This window comes from Malaya genurostris, chromosome 3 (assembly GCF_030247185.1).
Source record: "Malaya genurostris strain Urasoe2022 chromosome 3, Malgen_1.1, whole genome shotgun sequence".
NCBI lineage: Eukaryota > Metazoa > Arthropoda > Insecta > Diptera > Culicidae > Malaya > Malaya genurostris.
Genome location: NC_080572.1, coordinates 144,135,306 through 144,157,310, shown reverse-complemented (window position 1 = coordinate 144,157,310; position 22,005 = coordinate 144,135,306). Strand labels below are relative to the sequence as shown.

Sequence of the window (22,005 nt, the reverse complement as noted above, 5' to 3'; positions counted from 1 at the left end):
AACATTCAATATGACAACTTGATTGTCAAACGATATCATTTCGATCATATGTGAACACTTCCACGTGATATGCATATCATCTCGGTATATCAAGTGATATAAGCGCTAATGTGAACATGGTATAATGGAATGTTTTGAATTGTGGCCAACATTACGGATGAGAAGTCGTCACTCTGGTTATAGGCACTCTAATGCAAAGGAATACAGCAGAGTGCCTATAACCAGAGTGACGACATCTCATCCGTAATTTTGGCAACAATTCAAAACATTCCATTAGCTTTACATTGAATTGACAGGTCGTTTGCTCGTTTGGAACTGGGAGCTGTCATTCCAAACGAACAGCTGTCGCCACTCTGATTATAGTCACTCTAGAATACAGATTTAAATTCAAAATATCTGGCATCTCTGCCCACTACAAACTTTGACATTGGCTCGCACACATTCTAATTTCGTACATGAATAGTCCAATCCACGTGCGAATGTGTTGGTGTGGCTATTCTCAGCAGTTGAAAGGTTAATGCTAGTGTGAGTGTGTCGAAATAACCCAGTGAAGTTTGTCGAGCCGCATCGTGCCAATTATTGAAGATTTATATGCAATAAAAAACACTGCAATGCCAAGAGAACAGTTGAGAAAGACATAAAATCGTTCATGAAACTCTATATCACGTAATGGTACTGTCTTCTACTTGGTTCATTAGTTCATAGCTTACGAAATTCTATATGCATTTTTCGCAGTGTATGAATATGAGTCAAAAATGTTTTACCTCAGTGTAAAATTGAACCCACAACAAACTTTGACTTCGGCTCGCACACATTCTAATTTCGTATATGAATAGATCTGCGCACTATGCATCGGTGTGAGTAAATGAGACGTCAAATTGCTCAATAGATCTGTGCACTCTGCATCGGTGTGAGTAACAGATACGTCAAATTGCTCAATAGGTTATCAGTCTAATAAACCTTTGAAATGAATAAGAATATATCAGGAGAAGATTTTGTTAGTTCTGAATACTCAAGCAACTCACTCTCAAATGATATATCATTGTCTTCATCGAACACATCTGTTAAACGTCGTTTAAAAAAAAAATTTGAATCAACACAAATAACTACCGAAGTAATAAAATTACCGAGAGAATTGTGCGAAAATGAAGATATTTTTAGTGCTTTCTTTTCTATGGAAACCTGGTATAGCTTGTCCAATACCATACGAAAACATTTGAGTTTGTTTTTACCGATGTTCACTAATAACATAGAACCAGAGAATTTGATTACTGTTGAAGCACTTCTAAGCAATAAAAATACGCGATTTGGGATGTGTCCTCTAAGAAAGCTGCAAAAACACATAGAAGCTGGTAACTGTATACCAGATATATTTTTGAGAAGCGATAGAGTTTCTAAAGCTAAACGCCGCGAGCAACGATATCGAGAATGCAAAAAAATAGCAGCCTTAACTCACGAAATATTTGCTTCACGAGACCGTGTTTTACGAGAAGTCTATGACGACACATGCTTTCTTAAAATGTCTTCAATGCAGGGATCTCAGACTCGTAAATATTGTTCGAATTCTTTCAATTTTACTATGCGAGCAAAGAAAAGATATTTACGCGAAATAATGTCTATAATGGGTCATTTTGGCAGCAAGGAAGTATTTTCCGGAGAAGATGATTGCCCTGTAGACATTACAAATATGCCTCGGAGACAGCGGAGATGGTTTGGAGCATCACAGGTAAGTGTAACATGGTTTTCTAAAAAAAAAAACGATTATAAAAATATCTACTTGGTGTAAGAAGCCAAAAAATAGTCATATATTTCATCAAAGCTATAAAAATGGTTTATTTGAAATATACTCTTCATTTTATGCCAATATGCTTACATATTTTGTTTCTCCTGTCTCACATGTTTCCTGAGGAAATCAGCGAGTCGATGTCACCATTATCTGTGACAAAGTACTATTCCAACTAAGATTTTATATGCAAATAACAATCATAATAATGCATTTAATACATTTCAATACTAACCTTAAATGATTTCAACGAATAGTAACACAAATCCTGTGCCACGTGAAAAAGGTGTGCTCCGAAAGCTCTCCTATATCCAAAAATTACTTGCCAATGTATGAATTGAAATAAATCTAACTAATTTTCTTGACTGACAGTTCTCTTCGCCTCTGTCGACTGACAGTTCTCTACCGACTTAGCCGAGGGAATCTCCGCAGCTAACGTCTACCTAGTGTTATTTGTCGCGGGCGCCGTTTTCGCAACTATCCCCGACCCGTAACCCTGATCCGGTTCCTTGTATCGGAGCAGCGTTACCGCCTTCAATATCTAAGACGGCTAGTTTTGCAACCGTTTGTAGATACCACTGTTCGTTCGAACAACAGCCTGTCTGACCCTTCCGTCACTGGATACGATTGGTTCTTCAATCACTCCTCGAATTCACGCCTTACGTCGATCACCGTCTACCACATAGACCAGATCACCTTTGCTTAATGATCGTGTCTCGGAAAACCATTTCGTTCGAAGGTTTATGCTGGGAACATATTCTCTAATCCACCGTTTCCATAGCTCATCTGATAGCTGCTGAGATCGCTTATACGAGTCACGCAACGCTAACGCTACATTTGTAGGTGGTACGACCTCCTGAGGCTCATTGGGGCACGATCCACGAAGAAAATCATTTGGCGTAAGTACAGGCAGAATAGACTCCAATGAAGCAAAAAGTAACGGTCGACTGTTGATCATATCTTCGGCTTCACATAACGTTGTGTGAAGAATTTCGTCGGTTAGTTTCCTCCCGTCGTCCAGAGAGGCCATCGTCGCTTTAACCGTTCTGACCATTCTCTCCCACACTCCTCCCATGTGGGGAGCGGCAGGTGGGTTGAAGTGCCATTGTGTCCTAGCATCTGTCATTTCCTCTGCGCACTCTTTCTGGACCTCACGTATTTGCTGTATAGGGTGATTTTTTAAGAGCTTGAGAACTTTTTTAAACAATAAAACGCATAAAATTTGCAAAATCTCATCGGTTCTTTATTTTAAACGTTAGATTGGTACATGACATTTACTTTTTGAAGATAATTTCATTTAAATGTTGACCGCGGCTGCGTCTTAGGTGGTCCATTCGGAAAGTCCAATTTTGGGCAACTTTTTCGAGCATTTCGGCCGGAATAGCCCGAATTTCTTCGGAAATGTTGTCTTCCAAAGCTGGAATAGTTACTGGCTTATTTCTGTAGACTTTAGACTTGACGTAGCCCCACAAAAAATAGTCTAAAGGCGTCAAATCGCATGATCTTGGTGGCCAACTTACCGGTCCATTTCTTGAGATGAATTGTTCTCCGAAGTTTTCCCTCAAAATGGCCATAGAATCGCGAGCTGTGTGGCATGTAGCGCCATCTTGTTGAAACCACATGTCAACCAAGTTCAGTTCTTCCATTTTTGGCAACAAAAAGTTTGTTAGCATCGAACGATAGCGATCGCCATTCACTGTAACGTTGCGTCCAACAGCATCTTTGAAAAAATACGGTCCAATGATTCCACCAGCGTACAAACCACACCAAACAGTGCATTTTTCGGGATGCATGGGCAGTTCTTGAACGGCTTCTGGTTGCTCTTCACTCCAAATGCGGCAATTTTGCTTATTTACGTAGCCATTCAACCAGAAATGAGCCTCATCGCTGAACAAAATTTGTCGATAAAATAGCGGACTTTCCGAATGGACCACCTAAGACGCAGCCGCGGTCAACATTTAAATGAAATTATCTTCAAAAAGTAAATGTCATGTACCAATCTAACGTTTAAAATAAAGAACCGATGAGATTTTCCAAATTTTATGCGTTTTATTGTTTAAAAAAGTTCTCAAGCTCTTAAAAAATCACCCTGTATAATTTCTTTGCTCGCAGCTCGGAAATTAGTCCCGTTGTCCGAAAAATATTCAGCAGCCGGTCCCCGGCGACAGATAAAGCGCCTGATAGCCATGAAACATGATTGAGCGTTAAGACTATTCGCCACCTCGAAGTGAATGGCACGGACTACCAAACAGGTGAAAACGACTATCGATCTTTTCTCCGATCGCCTACCGATCGTTACAATTACTGGTCCTAAATAGTCAATCCGAACGAAAGGAAATGGTCGTCGATACGGTGTTAACCTTGCTCGGACGGTTTTTGTTCTGTATGCGACTTTCAAATGTATTGATTTACATCGGTGCATCAAAAGAAGAAAAAAACACATATGTCAGTAAGAAGATTTTTTAGTTTCGCGCCATGTTGTTAGTTACGACGCGCTTTTTCAATAAGAGAATAAAAACCTAAATCGTTGATAAAACTTAAATAACATTTGTATTAATCCACATACACGACAGAATTTGGTGTCAGAAGTGGGATTGATCCGACTCCCTCGCGCGGTCGGGAATTTTTCGTAATGCTCAATTCGAACTGAACGCGTATTGAAGGAGTAAAACAAAATGTCGGACAATGCCGAACTATTGGGGGCCCTCTCAGCTATGATTGCGGAGGCGCTCAGATCATCAATCGGAAACGCGATCCACCAAGTAAATGCCGGAGTGCCGGATGCTGCAGGAGGCGCTGCTCCTCTATTACCGAAAATCCCAACTTTTTCCATGTCAGAATACCAACCATCCGAAGGTTCATCCGTTTCTGATTATTTCAGCCGGTTCAAGTGGGCACTAGAGCTAAGTCAGGTACCTCAACTACAGCATGCGAATTATGCCAGAGTACATATGGGAGCAGAGTTGAATAACGCTCTGAAGTTTCTAGTGAGCCCGGCAGATCCAGCTACCATCGACTTTGACCAGTTGCAGGCTACACTAATCAATCATTTCGATCGGAAAAAGAACAAATACGTTGAAAGCATTAAATTTAGAAAGATTGTTCAACAAAAAGGAGAAACAATCGTCCAGTTCGCACTCCGTTTAAGACAAGGTGCGGTGAACTGCGAATACGAAGACTTCCTTGATCGGATGTTAATCGAACAACTTTTGCACGGTCTAGAATCCCGCGATATGTGCGATGAGATTATTGCGAAAAAATCAGAAAATTTTAAAGAAGCGAACGAGATAGCTCATTCACTAGAGGCTACGCGGAATACGGCACGAGAGGTTAACACGGGTGTAACTTCCCCAATTCTTGAAGAAACCAACAAGCTAGGCTACGAAAATCTTCGAATCAGGAAGAAGTCAGTTTTGAATCAACCGAAAAGTCTCAGGAGTGATCACCAGCGATCAAACAATCATCATACTACAGAAGTCGGACCTTGCAAAGGTTGTGGCGGTCAGCACATAAGAAGTCAGTGCCGTTTTCGTGATGCTCGTTGTCATCACTGTAATATAAAAGGACACATTGCAAAAGTATGTCGGGCAAACAAATCTATGATTCAAGAATCGTCTGCAGATCTCGTAGACTCACACGAAATGCCATCATCGGAAATAGACCTGGTACAACCACTGAATCAAGTACACGATATCACATCGTCTGGAAAGAAAATGATTAATGTCAAAATCGATGGGCTCGCTCTACAAATGGAGTTAGATACCGGAGCACCGTGCGGCATAATTGCCGAATCAAAATTGCGATCGATTAAACCAGGATACTCATTACAAAAAACGGACAGACAATTTTCGAGTTACACCGGACATCATATTAATTGTTTAGGACGTATTCCAGTTCTTGTATCTGTTGGAGCTTCAACACGTAAATTGAACTTGTACGTCGTATCCGGAAAAGCCGAATCACTTTTCGGACGCGAGTGGATTTCCCATTTTGTGAAACATGTCACTCTACATGAACTGTTCTCTACCGACACACCGATCAATTCCATAAGCTCTACCGGACTGAATACAATGGATACAATACGTCTTTCGAATCTGCTGAAAGGCTTCGAAGATGTATTTAGCGACACTGCAGGAAAATTAACGGGACCACCAGCCAAAGTACATTTAAAACCAGAAATATTTCCTATATTCGCCAAAGCACACGATGTACCGTATGCATTACGAGAGCGCTACGCTGCGGAAATCGACAAGAAAATAGCATCTGGATTCTTCAAGAAAGTTGATTCCTCCGAGTGGGCATCACCGACTCATATAGTCGTGAAAAAAAATGGAGAACTGCGAATTACCGGAAACTATAAACCAACTGTCAACCCGCGGATGATAGTGGATGAGCATCCCATACCGAAGATAGAAACGATTTTCAACAAAATGAATGCGCTACATTATTTTGCCATTTGGACTTGACCGATGCGTATACTCATCTTCCGATAGATGAAGAGTTCAGCCATATACTAACACTTAACACGATAACACACGGACTTATTCGCCCAACTCGGGCCGTATATGGAGCGGCAAACATACCCGCTATTTGGCAGCGACGCATGGAGTCTGTGCTTCAAGGATTGGATGATATCGTCGTTAGTTTCTACGACGACATAATCGTGTTTGCAAGAGATTTTGACAACCTGCTTCAAGCGCTTACTATCATTTTGGATAGATTGAGAGAGAGCGGTTTGCGTCTGAATCGATCAAAATGCGTCTTTGCAGCACCATCTCTGGAATGTTTAGGACACAGAATTGATCGTTATGGATTGCATAAATCAGATAAACACGTTTCAGCAATTCGCGATGCTCCTCGACCGACAACAACAGAAGAATTACAGCTTTTTCTGGGAAAGGCTACATATTATAGCGCCTTCATACCAAATCTTTCTTCAAGAACAAGAGCCTTACGCGACGTACTTCTGTCCGATAATTTTGAATGGACTTCTGAAGCCGATAAAGCTTATCTGGATATCAAGGCAGTCCTAACATCTCCCCAAGTATTAATGCAATACGATCCAACGCTCCCACTAATACTAGCAACGGACGCTAGCAAGACGGGACTAGGTGCTGTGCTTTCTCATCGGTTGAGCAACGGGCAGGAACGACCAATCGCCTTCGCCAGCACTAGTATGTCAACTACGGAACAACGCTATCCCCAAATCGATAAGGAGGCACTTGCTATTGTCTGGGCAGTGAAAAAGTTCTTTCACTACTTGTATGCAAGAAAATTCACTTTAATAACGGATCATAAGCCCCTTACACAAATCTTGCATCCGGAGAAATCACTACCAACGTTGTGCATAAGCCGAATGGCTAATTATGCGGATTACCTCGCGCATTTTGACTTCGACATAGTCTACAAACCCACGAAGCAACATACAAATACTGATTACTGCTCACGAATATCGAAGGAAACGGTGCTTCAAGTCAACTATCTGAAACAAGAGGATGACACTTTGGAAGATGATTTCGAGGGATTCACTCTGCATCAAATTCAACAACTTCCAGTGCGTGCGGAAGACATTGCCCGTGAAACGTGCAAGGATGAATACCTGGGAAAAATTGTGCAACTACTTGAGAAAGGTTACGATCTGGCGCGATGTGGTTACAAGTCTCCGGAAAACAAGTACACCTTAGCAGCCAACTGTTTGCATTATGAACACAGAGTAATCATACCACCGTCGCTTAGACAGGCGATATTGAATGATCTACATGTAGCACACTTGGAGGTAATAAAAATGAAAAGCTTGGCTTGGTCTTTCGTTTATTGGCCAGGTATCGATAACGATATCGAACTAGCAGTGCGATCATGCAGGAATTGTTCAAGTAATGCACCTTCTCCACCGAAATTTAGTTGTCACCATTGGGAATATCCGCAAGGCCCATGGCAGCGCATTCACGTCGATTACGCTGGCCCGATTGCAGATTCAATGCTTCTAATCGTTGTCGATGCTTACAGCAAATGGGTGGAAGTTAGAGTCACTTCTACGTCAACAACTGAGGCCACAGTTGGTATATTGGACGAGCTTTTCTGTTCTTATGGAGTACCAACGACACTGGTATCCGACAACGGACCACAGTTCACTGCTCGAGAGTTTAAGCATTTTCTGCAAATGAGCGGGGTTAAATTTCACAAATTTTCAGCACCGTACCACCCAGCCGCCAACGGACAGGCTGAGCGATATGTCCAAACAGTGAAGCAAGCCCTCAAAGCCATGGGTACAACTAAAAGCACTCTGAAGAAGAATATAAATGAATTCCTGTGTCAGTATCGAAGAACTGCTCATTCCGAGACAACTGAATCTCCAGCAAAACTATTTTTGGGACGAAATATAATGACTCGGTTAGATTTAGTAAGGCCACTGGATGCTAGCACGAGAATCACAGAGAAACAAAAGGCGAATTTCAACACATCGTTCCGATCTTTCACTCCAGGACAACAAATCTACTTTATTTCTGGAAATAATCGAATGGATAAATGGATTCCAGGAGTAATATCAAAACAACTGGGAGATTTACACTACATAATAGAATATCACGGAAAACACGTCAAACGTCATGTTGATCAAATCCAGCGCTACCATGGCAACGAAGAAAGCGAACGAAGTGTATCAATACCGACGTCACTCACACCACAACGCATATCAAAGATACCAGCAGAACAAGAGAGTCCACCTCGGCGGGTACATTATTATAGCAATGAAGTACCTCAAAATTTGTTTTCTAGTACAACAGTCAGTTCAAATTCTTCGGTTGAAAATGGATCCCCTGATGTACGTTTTTCAACCCCGTGTTGTAGTCCAGATCAGCATAGAGCACAAATCGGCTCTCCTATTCTACGACGCTCGGAAAGAAATCGTCGTCCGCCTCTTAGGTTTTCCCCATAGAAGGGAAGAAATGTTCTGTATGCGACTTTCAAATGTATTGATTTACATCGGTGCATCAAAAGAAGAAAAAAACACATGTCAGTAAGAAGATGTTTTAGTTTCGCGCCATGTTGTTAGTTACGACGCGCTTTTTCAATAAGAGAATAAAAACCTAAATCGTTGATAAAACTTAAATAACATTTGTATTAATCCACATACACGACAGTTTTTGTTAACTTTACACCAGGCGCACTGTCTTTCTATATTTGCAATTGCGAAACTTAGTTTAAGTATAACGAAACGTTGCTTGATTTCGCATTTGACGGTCTCCCTGAAAGCGTGGCCGAACCGAGCGTGATAATATTGCACTAGTCTGGTGGTAATAATATTCGCCCTTATTCTGAATAACGACGTATTGATTTTTCGATCGAATGTGGTTCGATCGAATCATAGCTACCTTTTATTTTGCTAGCGTTATTGGGAATACAAATGAAATACGAGGGAAAAAACGATACGAAGATATTCAGAATAAGGGCGATTATCTTTAGGCAACACGATAGGAAAACGCAAATCGAATGGCAACATCTCTGCTCCAGCGCTACGGCCTTCGAGTCGAATAACGTCCGACGAGTCCAATAAAGGAGTCATCTTGTAAAGAGGACTGGACTTCTCTAAGGACATCCATTTGTCTCGCGGTACTTGTCGATTTCTTCGAAGGATTTTTATTTCGTCTCCAAACACTGTGCCATTCGAAACAACCCTTCTTCGGCAGACCGGTATTCATCTTTCCACAATCCAACTTTAATTGATGGTATAAACGAGCAAATCAGTTTCCTTTCTGTCTTTTCCGTACACGTAAAGGGCTCAATAGGTTGGCCACGATGTTTCCGTCGGCAATTCGAGATGAATAGACAAGCCACCGTCCGAACTAGCACATTCCATTTTGAAATTCGGTTGGCATCTATGAAGGGTTCAATCAGTACTATGTCGTGCAGAAGAAAGATCGCCCGCATTTCTGTCGTCGTGTTTGGTTGTGGTTGTACCTGTTTTGGCCACTGTTGCTCTGCTTCATATAAAAAGTTTAGTCCTCGAAAACACTGACCGTCAGGCAGCATGCTCGGCATGTTGTCCCACTTCGTTAGGTGGTCGGCATCGTTCAATTTTGACGGTGTCCAACGCCAATCCGTCATGTTCGGTAAACTTAATATGGACCCGATGCGAAACCCCACGAACTGCTTGTATTTTCTTTGGTCGGATCTGATCCACGAGATAACGGTTTGAGAATCGGTTCAAAAGAAAACCTTTTCTAATTTCAAAGAGTGATGTTGTCGGATTGCTTTAGCTAGTTTGGCCGCTAGTACCGCTGCCTGAAGTTCCAAGCGCGGGATTGTAAGCTGCTTCAAAGGGGAAACTTTCATACGAACCATAACTAAAGAACATATAGCTCGCCCGCCAACGACAATTCGAAAATAGCCTGCACAACCGAATGCCTTTTCACCAGCATCGCAGAAGACGTGAAGTTGAACCCCGTGATACTCGGTCGAGAGGGTGCTTCCAAAGTACGGTCAAGGAATTTTGACCAGTTCCACATCGCGCAGCAATTCAATACAACGCTTCCATTCAGAGAATGAGTCCTCGCAAATTAGTTCATCCCAATCACATCCGGTTCTCCATAATCCTGGATTAACATCTTGCCCAATACGGTGAGTGGAGCCAGCAGACCCAACGGGTCAAAGAGAGACATTACGGTACTGAGAACTTGAAGTTTTGTAGGACGATTATCGAAAGCAAATACGTCTTTTTTAGTCGGAACACAGAACGAAAACACATCGAGTTTCTTATCCCAAATGAGACCTAATACGCGTTCCTTTTCAGTTATCTTGTCCTGCTGAAAATGGATTGTTGTTTCATGTTTTGACTCACCTAACTCTCGCAAGACATTTTTTCGATCGCTTTCGCTGCTTCGGGAAACTATGTGGCATATTCCTTGGCATTTAAATTTTTCACAAATTGTGCAGAGCACGGTGAACTTGCAGACCCAAATGTTGCTACGTCCATAACATAGATTTCGGGCGGGCTTCTGGGATCAATCGGAATAAAAAACGTTGAGTTTGTTTGTCTGCTTCTCTGATGCGCAATTGGTGATACATTTCGCGCACATCACCACCGAAGGCCACCGGTTTTTCTCTGAATTTGCAGATCACTGATGGTAAGGCAGTGAGTAAGTCAGGACCTTTCAGCAAGTTACTGTTCAGCGATTATCCATTAACGGCTGCGTCCCACACTAAACGGACTTTACCCGGCTTCTTAGAACGTTGGAGGACGTTCAATGGTAAATACCATTTTTTGAAATTCTCAGTGTCGTCTAACTCTGCTTGCGTTGCTTTGTGACAATACCCTTTCTTTTGGTACTCCACGATTTGCTGAAATACATTTTACTGAAGTTCCGGATTCTTGGAGAGCCGCTTTTCCAAAGAATTAGAATATAGAATTTTTTCCCTGCTTACCGAAAATACCGACGAGCGGTTTGTGATCAGTATATACTACGAATTTCTGTCCGAACAGATATTTGTGACACTTTTTTATCGTACATACTAGCGCTAATGCTTCTAAATGCAATATAGGATATGATTTCTGGGCTTGATTTAAGGAAAGTGATGTAAATATGATCGGCTTATCCACACCATTAACCATATGTGCCAAAACTCAACCCAACCCGTAACCGCAAGCATCAGAAATCACTATTAATGGCTTTTTCGGGTCATAATATTTCAAAATCTTAGCATTCATTAAACTATTTTTGCTTTGCTGAAAAGCTTCTTTACACTCCGTTGTAAAGTTATATTTTGTATCCTTTTTTAACAAACGGTAAAGTGGCTGTAGCTTAGGTGACATACAAGGAACAAATTTGACGTAGTAATTCACCAACCCCAAATATGATTTCAGTTCATTAGAATTTTTTGGAACTTGAGCATCCCAATAATTGCCAATTTATTCGGACATGCTTTTAAACCCTCTTCAGTTAAAACATGACCAAGAAATGGAAGACTCGAAACGAAAAATTTGCATTTCTGTCAATTAACTTTGATGTTAGCATGCAACAGGCGTTCCAACACCTCATACAATTTTTGCCTACAATCATCAATTTTTTTCCCTGCGATCAACACGTCGTCCAAATAACATTCCACGTGTTCGATCCCCCCTAACACGCGATCCACGACCTGTTGGAATATAGCCGCACTTGATGACGCTCCTTGTGGTAGTCTGTTATATACGAATAAACCCTTTATCGTGTTGATGACCATAAACTTTCTGCTTCTCTCTGATAAGGAAAGCTGTGTATAAGCGCCCTCAAGATCTAATGCACAGAAAACTTTACATCCTGCCAAACGTGCAAAGATGTCCTGCGCAACTGGTAAAGGATACGAATTTGGTATTATGCATTTATTAATCGATACCTTGCAATCAATTACGAGTCCTATATCTTGGTTTTTCTTAATTACCGCGATAACCGGTGATGTCCACTCGCTTACTTTTATCGGACTAATAACATTTTCCTTTTGTAGCTTGTCAAGATGATCGGCAAGATAAAAATGGGTGTGACGGCGAGTATCCCTCGTCAGCAGAAATCACTGATCGTGAAGAGTGAAGTCTACATCGGTCATCGGAGTGATAAACATACAGGTGACAGATCGGAAAAGAATAGGAACGAAAGAGAGAAAAAAAAGCGTGCCTGATTTGAGACGATAGTGGTGTTGAAATATAAAACTTATTACTAGTTAAAATAAAACTGAACTAACCTACATACTAGTTAAAATTGAATTATTGTAACGTAAGTTGAATTGAGTTGTTATATAAATCTAAAAAACATTGTACCTAATATTATATTGAATTTATAGTTAATCTAACCATAATATTAATCATATGGTCGACAGAGGAATAAGTGGTGAAGAAAAACTGAAAAATTTGTAAGTTCAATGAAATCAAAATTATAATTTTGTAATATGAGTATAAATTATAGCTAAAGCGTTCACACAACTTGGATAGTGTCGTGTTTAAGGACGTCTGAGAAATTCCGGTAACATTCTTTAGAAATTTTTCATCATAACCTCAATCGACATGGAATATACAGATGAAGCTAACCCAACATCGGAACACAATTGTAGACTATGTAAGCGACCAGACATAGCCGAAGATATGGTGGCTTGCGATGCCTGTCATTCTTGGTTTCATTACACTTGCGCTAATGTTGACACAAATGTTAAAGACCGCGACTGGCAATGTGTATCCTGTGCACCAAAAAACAAATCCGATCAGGCGAAAAATACTGGTGCAATCAAGAAGCAATTAATGGTGCCCAGCGGGACAGACAAAAAATCAATCGCAGCCAGTAAAACAAGTTCACGTAGGTCAAAAAAAGTGCTAGTGGACGAAAAAGCTAGCATAACATCTAGTGCCCGAGCTCGCTTAGAACTCGAGTTGCAAATTATTGAGGAGCAAAAACAGATTCAGGAGCTTGAACTTGTTTCTGAAAAAGAGCTACGCGATCGACAGCTGGCTCAAGAAAAGGAGATGCGATATCGGGAGTTGGCGATAGAACGAAAAAAAATTGCCGAAGACAAAGCATTTGCGGAACGGAAGTTAGCAGAGGAGCGACAATTTCGGATACAACAAATGGCCATTCGGAAACAATCCATGGAAGAGAAGGCGAAAGTAGTACGACAGCTATCACATCATGGTAGTAACAGCCGAACCAGCGTAGCCCCTAGTGAACCAGATTCAGCAGAAAAGGTTACAGAATGGCTGAAAAACAATGGGCAGCAGACTGAGGGACTATTTAAATCCACGTTAGCACCCACTAAAACCACCAACAAAAACAATCTGAAACCCGATGAACGAGTAGCTGGTACATCAGTATCGAACGATAATGAAATATCTGTTATACAAAATTGTGATCTACCAAAGTCGAACGATGCTACTAATCCTTTACTCGCAAAAAACAATAAAATTAGAATGAACTCTGTTTACCCCAATCTCTTTTCCGTTCCACGAGCCCCTCGAATTTCTAATATGCATAATTCATCCCATTGTGAGGAAGATATCATGAGCCGAATTGAAATGAGCGGAGAGTTCGGTCCAAGCAATCGTCAAATTGCCGCTCGGCAAGTTATGGGCAAAGAATTGCCTGTATTCAATGGTGACCCAGAAGAGTGGCCTATATGGATAAGCAATTTTGAACGCTCTACGGCCACGTGTGGGTTCTCGCTAGATGAGAATCTTATTCGCTTGCAGCGATGTTTAAAAGGTCATGCTTTGGAAACGGTTAGAAGTAGACTGCTTTCGCCTGCAAGTGTACCTCATGTGATCAAAACATTACAAATGCGTTATGGTCGTCCAGAGACTCTTATACGAACACTAACTGAAAAAATACGCACACTCGCATCGCCCAAAACGAATGATATGGAAAGCATAATAGAATTTGGGAATGCAGTTGATAATCTAGTTGAGCATTTGAAAAACGCAAAACTGCACGCCCATTTGAATAATCCGTCCCTCTTGCACGATTTTGTTTCAAAGTTACCAGTTGAGTATAGATTACAATGGTCAGCGTTTAAAAGTTCGATACAAGTAGTAGATTTGAGTGCGTTTGGCACATTTATGAGCACCATAGTTGAGCTTGCGTATGAAGTAGTAGATGATATATCTACAGAAAAATTCAGTAAAGCTAAACAGAAAGATCGAGCATATCTACAAACGCACACCGAGTCGCGTACACTCGAAAATTCTCTTAAATTTGAAGAGAATGCTACAGAGCGGATGCATCGTAAAGCATGTCCGGTTTGTAAATTTGAGCACAGAATCGTTGACTGCACAGAATTCAAATCGATGACGATCGAAGACCGTGTGATGGTCGTACAACAGAAGTCGTTATGCAGAATGTGTCTCAATTACCATGGCAAGTGGCCCTGCAAAACATGGAAAGGCTGCGGAATCGATGGATGCCGTTTACGCCACCATGCTCTCCTGCATTTTGATACAGCTCGGTCCGTGATTTCTACGAGCCATGTTGACAGGTTTAAAATTGACAACGGTCCATTATTGAGAATTCTTCCTGTAACTCTTTACGGAAAAACCAAAAAACTCGATATATTTGCTTTCGTCGATGAAGGTTCGCAATTAACGCTCTTAGAAGCTGAAATAGCAAATCAACTTTCTATTGATGGACCCATCGAACCGTTAAGCCTACAGTGGACGGGCAACGTAAAAAGAAACGAGTCTAGTTCAAAGAGCGTTTGTGTAGAGATCTCTGGATCCTCGAGGCGCTTTAAGTTGTCCGGAGCTCGAACGGTTGAAAATCTGATGCTTCCTCGTCAATCTATGTGCTATCGAGAATTAGCAGATAAATATCCACATCTTCGTGGACTTCCATTAAACGATTACATTGAAACGGCTCCAAAACTTTTAATTGGACTTGACAATTTGAAACTCATCGTACCACTGAAAGTTCGTGAAGGAGGATGGGGTGAACCAGTAGCGACGAAATGTCGCTTAGGATGGAGTGTATATGGCTGTTCTCGTGGTGAGGCGTTGCAGTCCATGTGTGGGTTTCACACTGGTGGCTGTATCGATCGAGATTCCGAGCTTAATGAACTAGTTCGGGATTTTTTTGCGATGGATAATGCGATGACTACAAATCAACTGAATTTTCCACAGTCTGAAGAGGATATACGAGCTAACTTCATTTTAGAGAATACGACAAAACGATTATCTACAGGAGGATATGAGACAGGGCTTTTGTGGAAAACTGATGAGAGGTCCTTCCCAAACAGTTATGGAATGGCTTACAGGCGTCTCTGCTCGTTAGAGAAAAGATTAAGTAAGGATAAAAGTCTGTACGATAGCGTTCGTCAACAAATCCGGGAGTATCAAGATAAAGAATACGCTAGTTTAGTTAATGAAATTGAAATGAAATCAACCAAATCCGATAAAACTTGGTACTTACCCTTAGGAGTTGTCGTGAATCCAAAAAAACCAACTAAAATCCGTATGATTTGGGATGCCGCAGCAAAAGTGGATGGTGTTTCATTGAATTCTGCCTTGATGAAAGGTCCGGATATGACCACATCCTTACCAGCAGTTCTTTTCAATTTCCGATTATACCGTTACGCATTAACAGGAGACATAAAGGAAATGTTTCATCGCATAAAAATTAGAGAATCAGATCGACAATATCAGCGCTTTTTATGGCGAGATTATCCTGAACAACTTCCTCAAGTGTTCACAATGAACGTGGCAACGTTTGGTTCATCGTGCTCTCCGTGCTCAGCCCAGTACGTTAAGAATAAAAACGCAAATGAGTTCGCTAAAGAATACGCCAAAGCCGCAGAAGCCATTATCAATTTCCACTACGTGGATGATTATTTGGACAGTTTTAGTGCAGTTCAGGAAGCAATCCAATTGGGAAATGAAGTTAAGATGATTCACTCCAAAGGTGGATTCGAATTACGAAACTTTATGTCGAACGAACCAGAGATTGCTAGACGCGTGGGGGCCGAATCAGAGGATGGCTACAAATCACTCGAGTTAGAGAAAGAAGGTATTCAGTCCGTCCTAGGAGTCAAGTGGATCCCAAGAAGCGACGAATTCACATACAACCTGAACTTGAATGCTGGTCTGCAGTATATTCTTCATCCCACATATATTCCGACGAAAAGAGAAGTCCTACGAGTAGTAATGAGTTTGTTTGACCCATTGGGAGTCATATCATTCTATTTAGTACACGGTAGAATATTGATGCAGGACATTTGGGCCTCTGGAGCAGATTGGGACGATTATATCAACGAAGAACTATTCCATCGTTGGCGAAAGTGGGTGGAATTACTACCTCTACTAAACTCACTCCGTATACAGCGTTGTTATTTTCCTGGTGCCACACAAGACACCTATGCATCTCTTCAAATTCACGTATTTGTTGACGCCAGTGAATCGGCATACTCGTCTGCAATTTATTTTCGAATCGAAGACAGAAATGGTCCTTCAATGGCATTGGTAGCAGCGAAATCAAAGGTGGCCCCTTTAAAAATGTTGACAATTCCACGACTTGAGTTGCAGGCGGCTGTTTTAGGATCGAAGCTTTTGCATAACGTACAATCTATGCATCCCGTGAGCGTTGGAAAGCGATTTCTCTGGACGGACTCATTGACAGTGCTAGCGTGGTTACGTTCAGACCCTCGCAAATACAGCCAGTACATCGGGTTTAGAGTCGGCGAGATCCTTTCAATGACAGAGCTACGAGAATGGAGATATGTTCCAAGCAAAATGAATGTTGCGGACGACGCAACGAAGTGGGGATCAGGACCTGAAATAAAAGCAAGTACGAGATGGTTCGTTGGGGCAGAATTCGTATTACTACCTGAATCAAGCTGGCCGCCACTGCCGGAGTCTTTAACTACTACGAAAGAAGAACTACGAAGCTGCAGCGTACACAGCTTACCAAATATACCGTTTCTAAATGTGGATCGTTTTAGTCGATGGGAAAAACTTTTACGCACGCAAGCTTTCATTCATCGCTTTGTTAACAATCTGAAATGCGTGCGCGCAAGGAAACCAAGAGAAACAGGTATACTTACTCAGCGAGAGTTAGTTGAAGCCGAGAGGTCATTGTGGAAACAGGCCCAACAAGAGTTCTACTCTATGGAGATTAGAATCTTACAAAAAACTTGTGGACCGCCTTTGGGACATCACCTTACAGTGTCTAAATCGAGCTCAATGTACAAACACTGGCCATTTATGGATGAATACGGAGTCATTCGTAAACGAGGACGAATCACCGCACCGTGGATACCATACGAAGCTAAATACCCAGCAATTCTCCCACGTCATCATAAAGTTACTTTCCTTATTACAGACTCGTTTCATCGCCGCTTCCGTCACGCCAACCAAGAGACTATTGTGAACGAAATGAGACAAAGATTCGAAATATTCAAACTTCGTTCGCTAGTGGCGCGAGTTTCGCGAAACTGTGCATGGTGTAAGATTTATGCAGTTAAACCAAACTCGCCTCCAATGGCTCCCTTGCCCAGGGCACGGTTAACACCATTCATCAGGCCATTTACGTTTGTAGGCCTTGACTATTTCGGTCCAGTCTTAGTGAAAGTTGGCCGAAGTAACGTAAAACGGTGGGTGGCTCTGTTCACCTGCTTGACCATCCGAGCGATTCATATGGAAGTTGTCCACTGTCTTTCAACGAATTCATGTGTAATGGCTATTCGACGCTTTGTGTCTCGAAGAGGAGCACCTGCAGAAATATTTAGCGATAATGGAACTAACTTCCATGGTGCTAACAAACAACTGGAGAAAGAAATACGAGAACGTTCTAAAACATTAGCAGCAATATTTACAAACACTACGACACGGTGGAACTTCAACCCACCCAGTGCCCCTCACATGGGGGGTGTCTGGGAACGAATGGTACGCTCAGTGAAAGTAGCGGTTGGAACAATCTTAGAAGCCCCACGTAAACCAGATGATGAGACTTTGGAGACAATAATAATCGAAGCAGAAGCTATGATCAATACACGGCCATTGACATATATTCCACTGCAGTCAGCTGACGAAGAATCATTAACACCGAATCACTTCCTGCTGGGATGCTCTAGCGGAGTTAAACAGCTACCGACATCTTTCATCGATTCTAAAATGATTCTTCGAAACAGTTGGAAACTGGCACAACACATTATCGACGGATTCTGGAGAAGATGGCTTAAAGAATACTTACCAGTAATATCAAGACGATCAAAATGGTTCGAGAATATCAAAGATGTGGAAGTAGGAGACTTGGTGTTGGTCGTTGATGGAGCGGTAAGGAACCAGTGGACCCGAGGAAGAGTAGAGAAAGTAGTAACAGGTTCGGATGGCAGGGTTCGTCAAGCGTGGGTGCGAACCACAAGTGGAGTGCTACGACGGCCTGTGGTAAAGCTAGCGGTACTTGATGTGTTGCCAGAAGCTGAGCTAGACCGAACACCCACTAATGAATCACGGGTGGGAGGATGTGACGGCGAGTATCCCTCGTCAGCAGAAATCACTGATCGTGAAGAGTGAAGTCTACATCGGTCATCGGAGTGATAAACAGACAGGTGACAGATCGGAAAAGAATAGGAACGAAAGAGAGAAAAAAAAGCGTGCCTGATTTGAGACGATAGTGGTGTTGAAATATAAAACTTATTACTAGTTAAAATAAAACTGAACTAACCTACATACTAGTTAAAATTGAATTATTGTAACGTAAGTTGAATTGAGTTGTTATATAAATCTAAAAAACATTGTACCTAATATTATATTGAATTTATAGTTAATCTAACCATAATATTAATCATATGGTCGACAGAGGAATAAGTGGTGAAGAAAAACTGAAAAATTTGTAAGTTCAATGAAATCAAAATTATAATTTTGTAATATGAGTATAAATTATAGCTAAAGCGTTCACACAACTTGGATAGTGTCGTGTTTAAGGACGTCTGAGAAATTCCGGTAACAATGGGTATATTCTCATTTAGTACTAAATCCGCCTCGTATCCAACAATGGGAGAAGCGAAACTTTTTTGAAAAACTTTTGAAAATTGTCGTTTGATATGTTGAACAACTTGCTCTACGGATTGTATTTGGGAAATGTTATTAACCCTTTCTGAATTACAAAAAACACCTTTTTTATTCAGGAAAGAATACATCCATCCAATCTCTCCCCAACAGCGGCGTTAAATTATAATTATTACCCATAGGCTCATCTAGAACGACCATTGTTAGGTTCTTTTTTATTTGATTAATGTCCACTAATACCTCAGCTTCACCCAACACACTTAACCTACTCTCATTGACTACCAATAGCTTTCTATTACTTCTATATAATGGTACTGATACATAAAATAACCGACGAAACATTCATTTACCAATAATGGACACAGCTGATCCCGAATCAACTTCCATCTGAACCTCCACCTTTTCGATTAAAATATTAACAAAACATGAACTACTAATCTCTCTTTTACCGTTCCAACTTGTGATTGAGATACTGTGCCACTATTATTATTTTTTCTACGCTAGCTAATGTTAACTGTTCTTCCTTCAAGAGTTGCGATTGCAGGTTTTTATCATACACACCAACAAGAATTCTATCTCGTATAGCCTTATCTTTATAATCTCCAAAATCACACATCGATGCCATAAGTTTCAAACCCAGAATAAAGTTTTCTGTCGTCTCACTGGCAGCTTGAATACGAGTATGAAATTTATAACATTGTATAACATCTGAGTCCACCTTATCGAAACGAGATTTTAACTTAGATATTATATCATTGTAAGTCAAATCCGATAAGTTTTGACCTGGATATAGTAATTTCAATTCTGTGAAAACCGTCGGACCACTCAGGGTGATAAACATGGATCTTTTACGTTCATCGGGTTTCTCATTGAACTCAAAGAAGTGTTCAAAAGGCTCAGAATATTCACTAAAAGATTAACCTGGCACGTAAGGTTCCATGGTTCCAATAATGTTGGCACTGGTACTCATTCTCTCTGTATGAGTGGTTACTCACTTTATCAATATGAAACTGTAAATATTTCGCATTCTCCAAACTCTTGTTCTCACCACTCTTGTAACAATGCTCTCTCGCCCACTCAATCTCCTGTGATAGTTACACTGATGCTCAAATCACCAACTGCTCGAATGTTCTCACTTGATAATATATCTCACCACAGATGCACCATAAAAGGATACTAACTCGTTGATACTATGGAATTCAAATTTCCCAATCCAATCAAAATAAGGGCAACAGAAAAAACACAAGACTAGTTGATACTTTTATACACAATGAAAAGTTTGGTTTGCTCTCTTTTGTCACAGCACAATGGCTGACTCTTCAAAATGGCTAATAACACCAAAATGTATCACTCCGGCACAGGTTACCACAAATTATTGGAGAATTTGTCAGAATCACATTAACTGACTTACGTGGAGTGTTAGCAATAAATTTTACACTTTATCCTCGTCGCCAGCTAAAGTGTATCGAACTTTCGGATTATTAATTTACACAATAGATTTTTTTTTAAATAACTATTTATTGAAATATGAGTTAAAATTAAATTATTACGATTTAAATTGAGTGTTCAGCCACAAGTGGTGACTTTTCAGCCCTATTATATATATGATTTGGTTATTACCATGAGGACATTATTTGCTTCCGCAATTCTGAGATTTTTGTGTAGCGAAAATTCTAAACCCACTTGTATTGTGTATTGGGGAAAAGGAACTTATATACTAACTTACTAATTAATACAGAGAGCGAATCGATCCAATTGAAGATTGCATCGATTTTTGTCGGAATTTGCTTATAATATTATGTGGTATTATACATTTGGTTTAATTTTCCATTGTGACAGATAATCACTAAAAATATTTAAACTTCTTTGTAGGCGACTGCAGATCACTCTTAGATTTTTACCTGTGGCTAACAGACTTGTGTCGTCACAGAACAGCGATTTCTGACAACCAACCATTTTGGTAGATTTGGAAGATCAGAAGTGAAAATATTATACAAGATTGGAGTTACGCTCGAACCTTGCGGAACACCGGCTCGTACGAGTAGGAATTCAGATTTACAATTCTGATAGCAAACCTGCGATCAGTTAAATAATTTTGAATCATTTTGATCAAATAAATAGGAAACTGGAAATCAGACATTTTTGCTATTAAACCTTTGTGCCAAACACTGTCGAACGCTTTTTCTATGTCTAGAAGAGCAACTCCAGTGGATAACCCAGAAGATATATTTGCTTTTATCATATTCGTTACTCTTACAAGTTGATGAGTAGTTGAATGTTCATGACGAAATCCAAACTGCTCTGGTAAAAAAATTGAATTCTCATTCATATGAGACATCATTCATTCTCAACAAGATAATTTTTTCAAAAAATTTGCTGATAGATGAAAGTAAGCTAATTGGTCGATAACTTGATGTTTCTGCTGGATTTTTATCAAGTTTCAGGATAGGAATTACTTTAGCGTTTTTTCATCTTTTTGGGAAGTAAGCTAATGAAAAACACTTGTTGAAAATTTTAACCAGGAGTCTCAAGGCAACATCGGGAAGATTTTTAATAAGAATATTAAAAATTCCATCATTACCAGTAGCCTTCATGTTTCTGAGTTTCCTAATAATTGATTTAATTTCATCAAAATTCGTCTCAATAATGTCATCGTGTGATAACACTTGGGTTGAAATATGCTCATATTTCAGTGAGACTTCATTTTCAATAG

At 40.6% G+C, this 22,005-nt stretch overlaps 1 protein-coding gene across 10 annotated transcripts in view; it reads left to right on the top strand.

Moving 5' to 3' along the window:
- Window positions 1-907: 907 nt before the first annotated feature.
- LOC131437775 (nuclear factor related to kappa-B-binding protein) overlaps window positions 908-22,005 on the top strand; it is a 171,405-nt gene continuing 150,307 nt past the window's right edge. For 3 of the 10 annotated variants that reach the window (XM_058607337.1, XM_058607340.1, XM_058607335.1), the window contains exon 1: window positions 929-1,726. In XM_058607337.1, the coding sequence (XP_058463320.1) occupies window positions 968-1,726 (759 nt within the window). In that variant the 5' untranslated portion in view covers window positions 929-967. Of the gene's footprint in view, window positions 1,727-12,262; window positions 20,646-22,005 lie in introns of those variants that run through there. The other 7 variants (XR_009230824.1, XR_009230822.1, XM_058607334.1 and 4 more) reach the window with 7 other exon arrangements.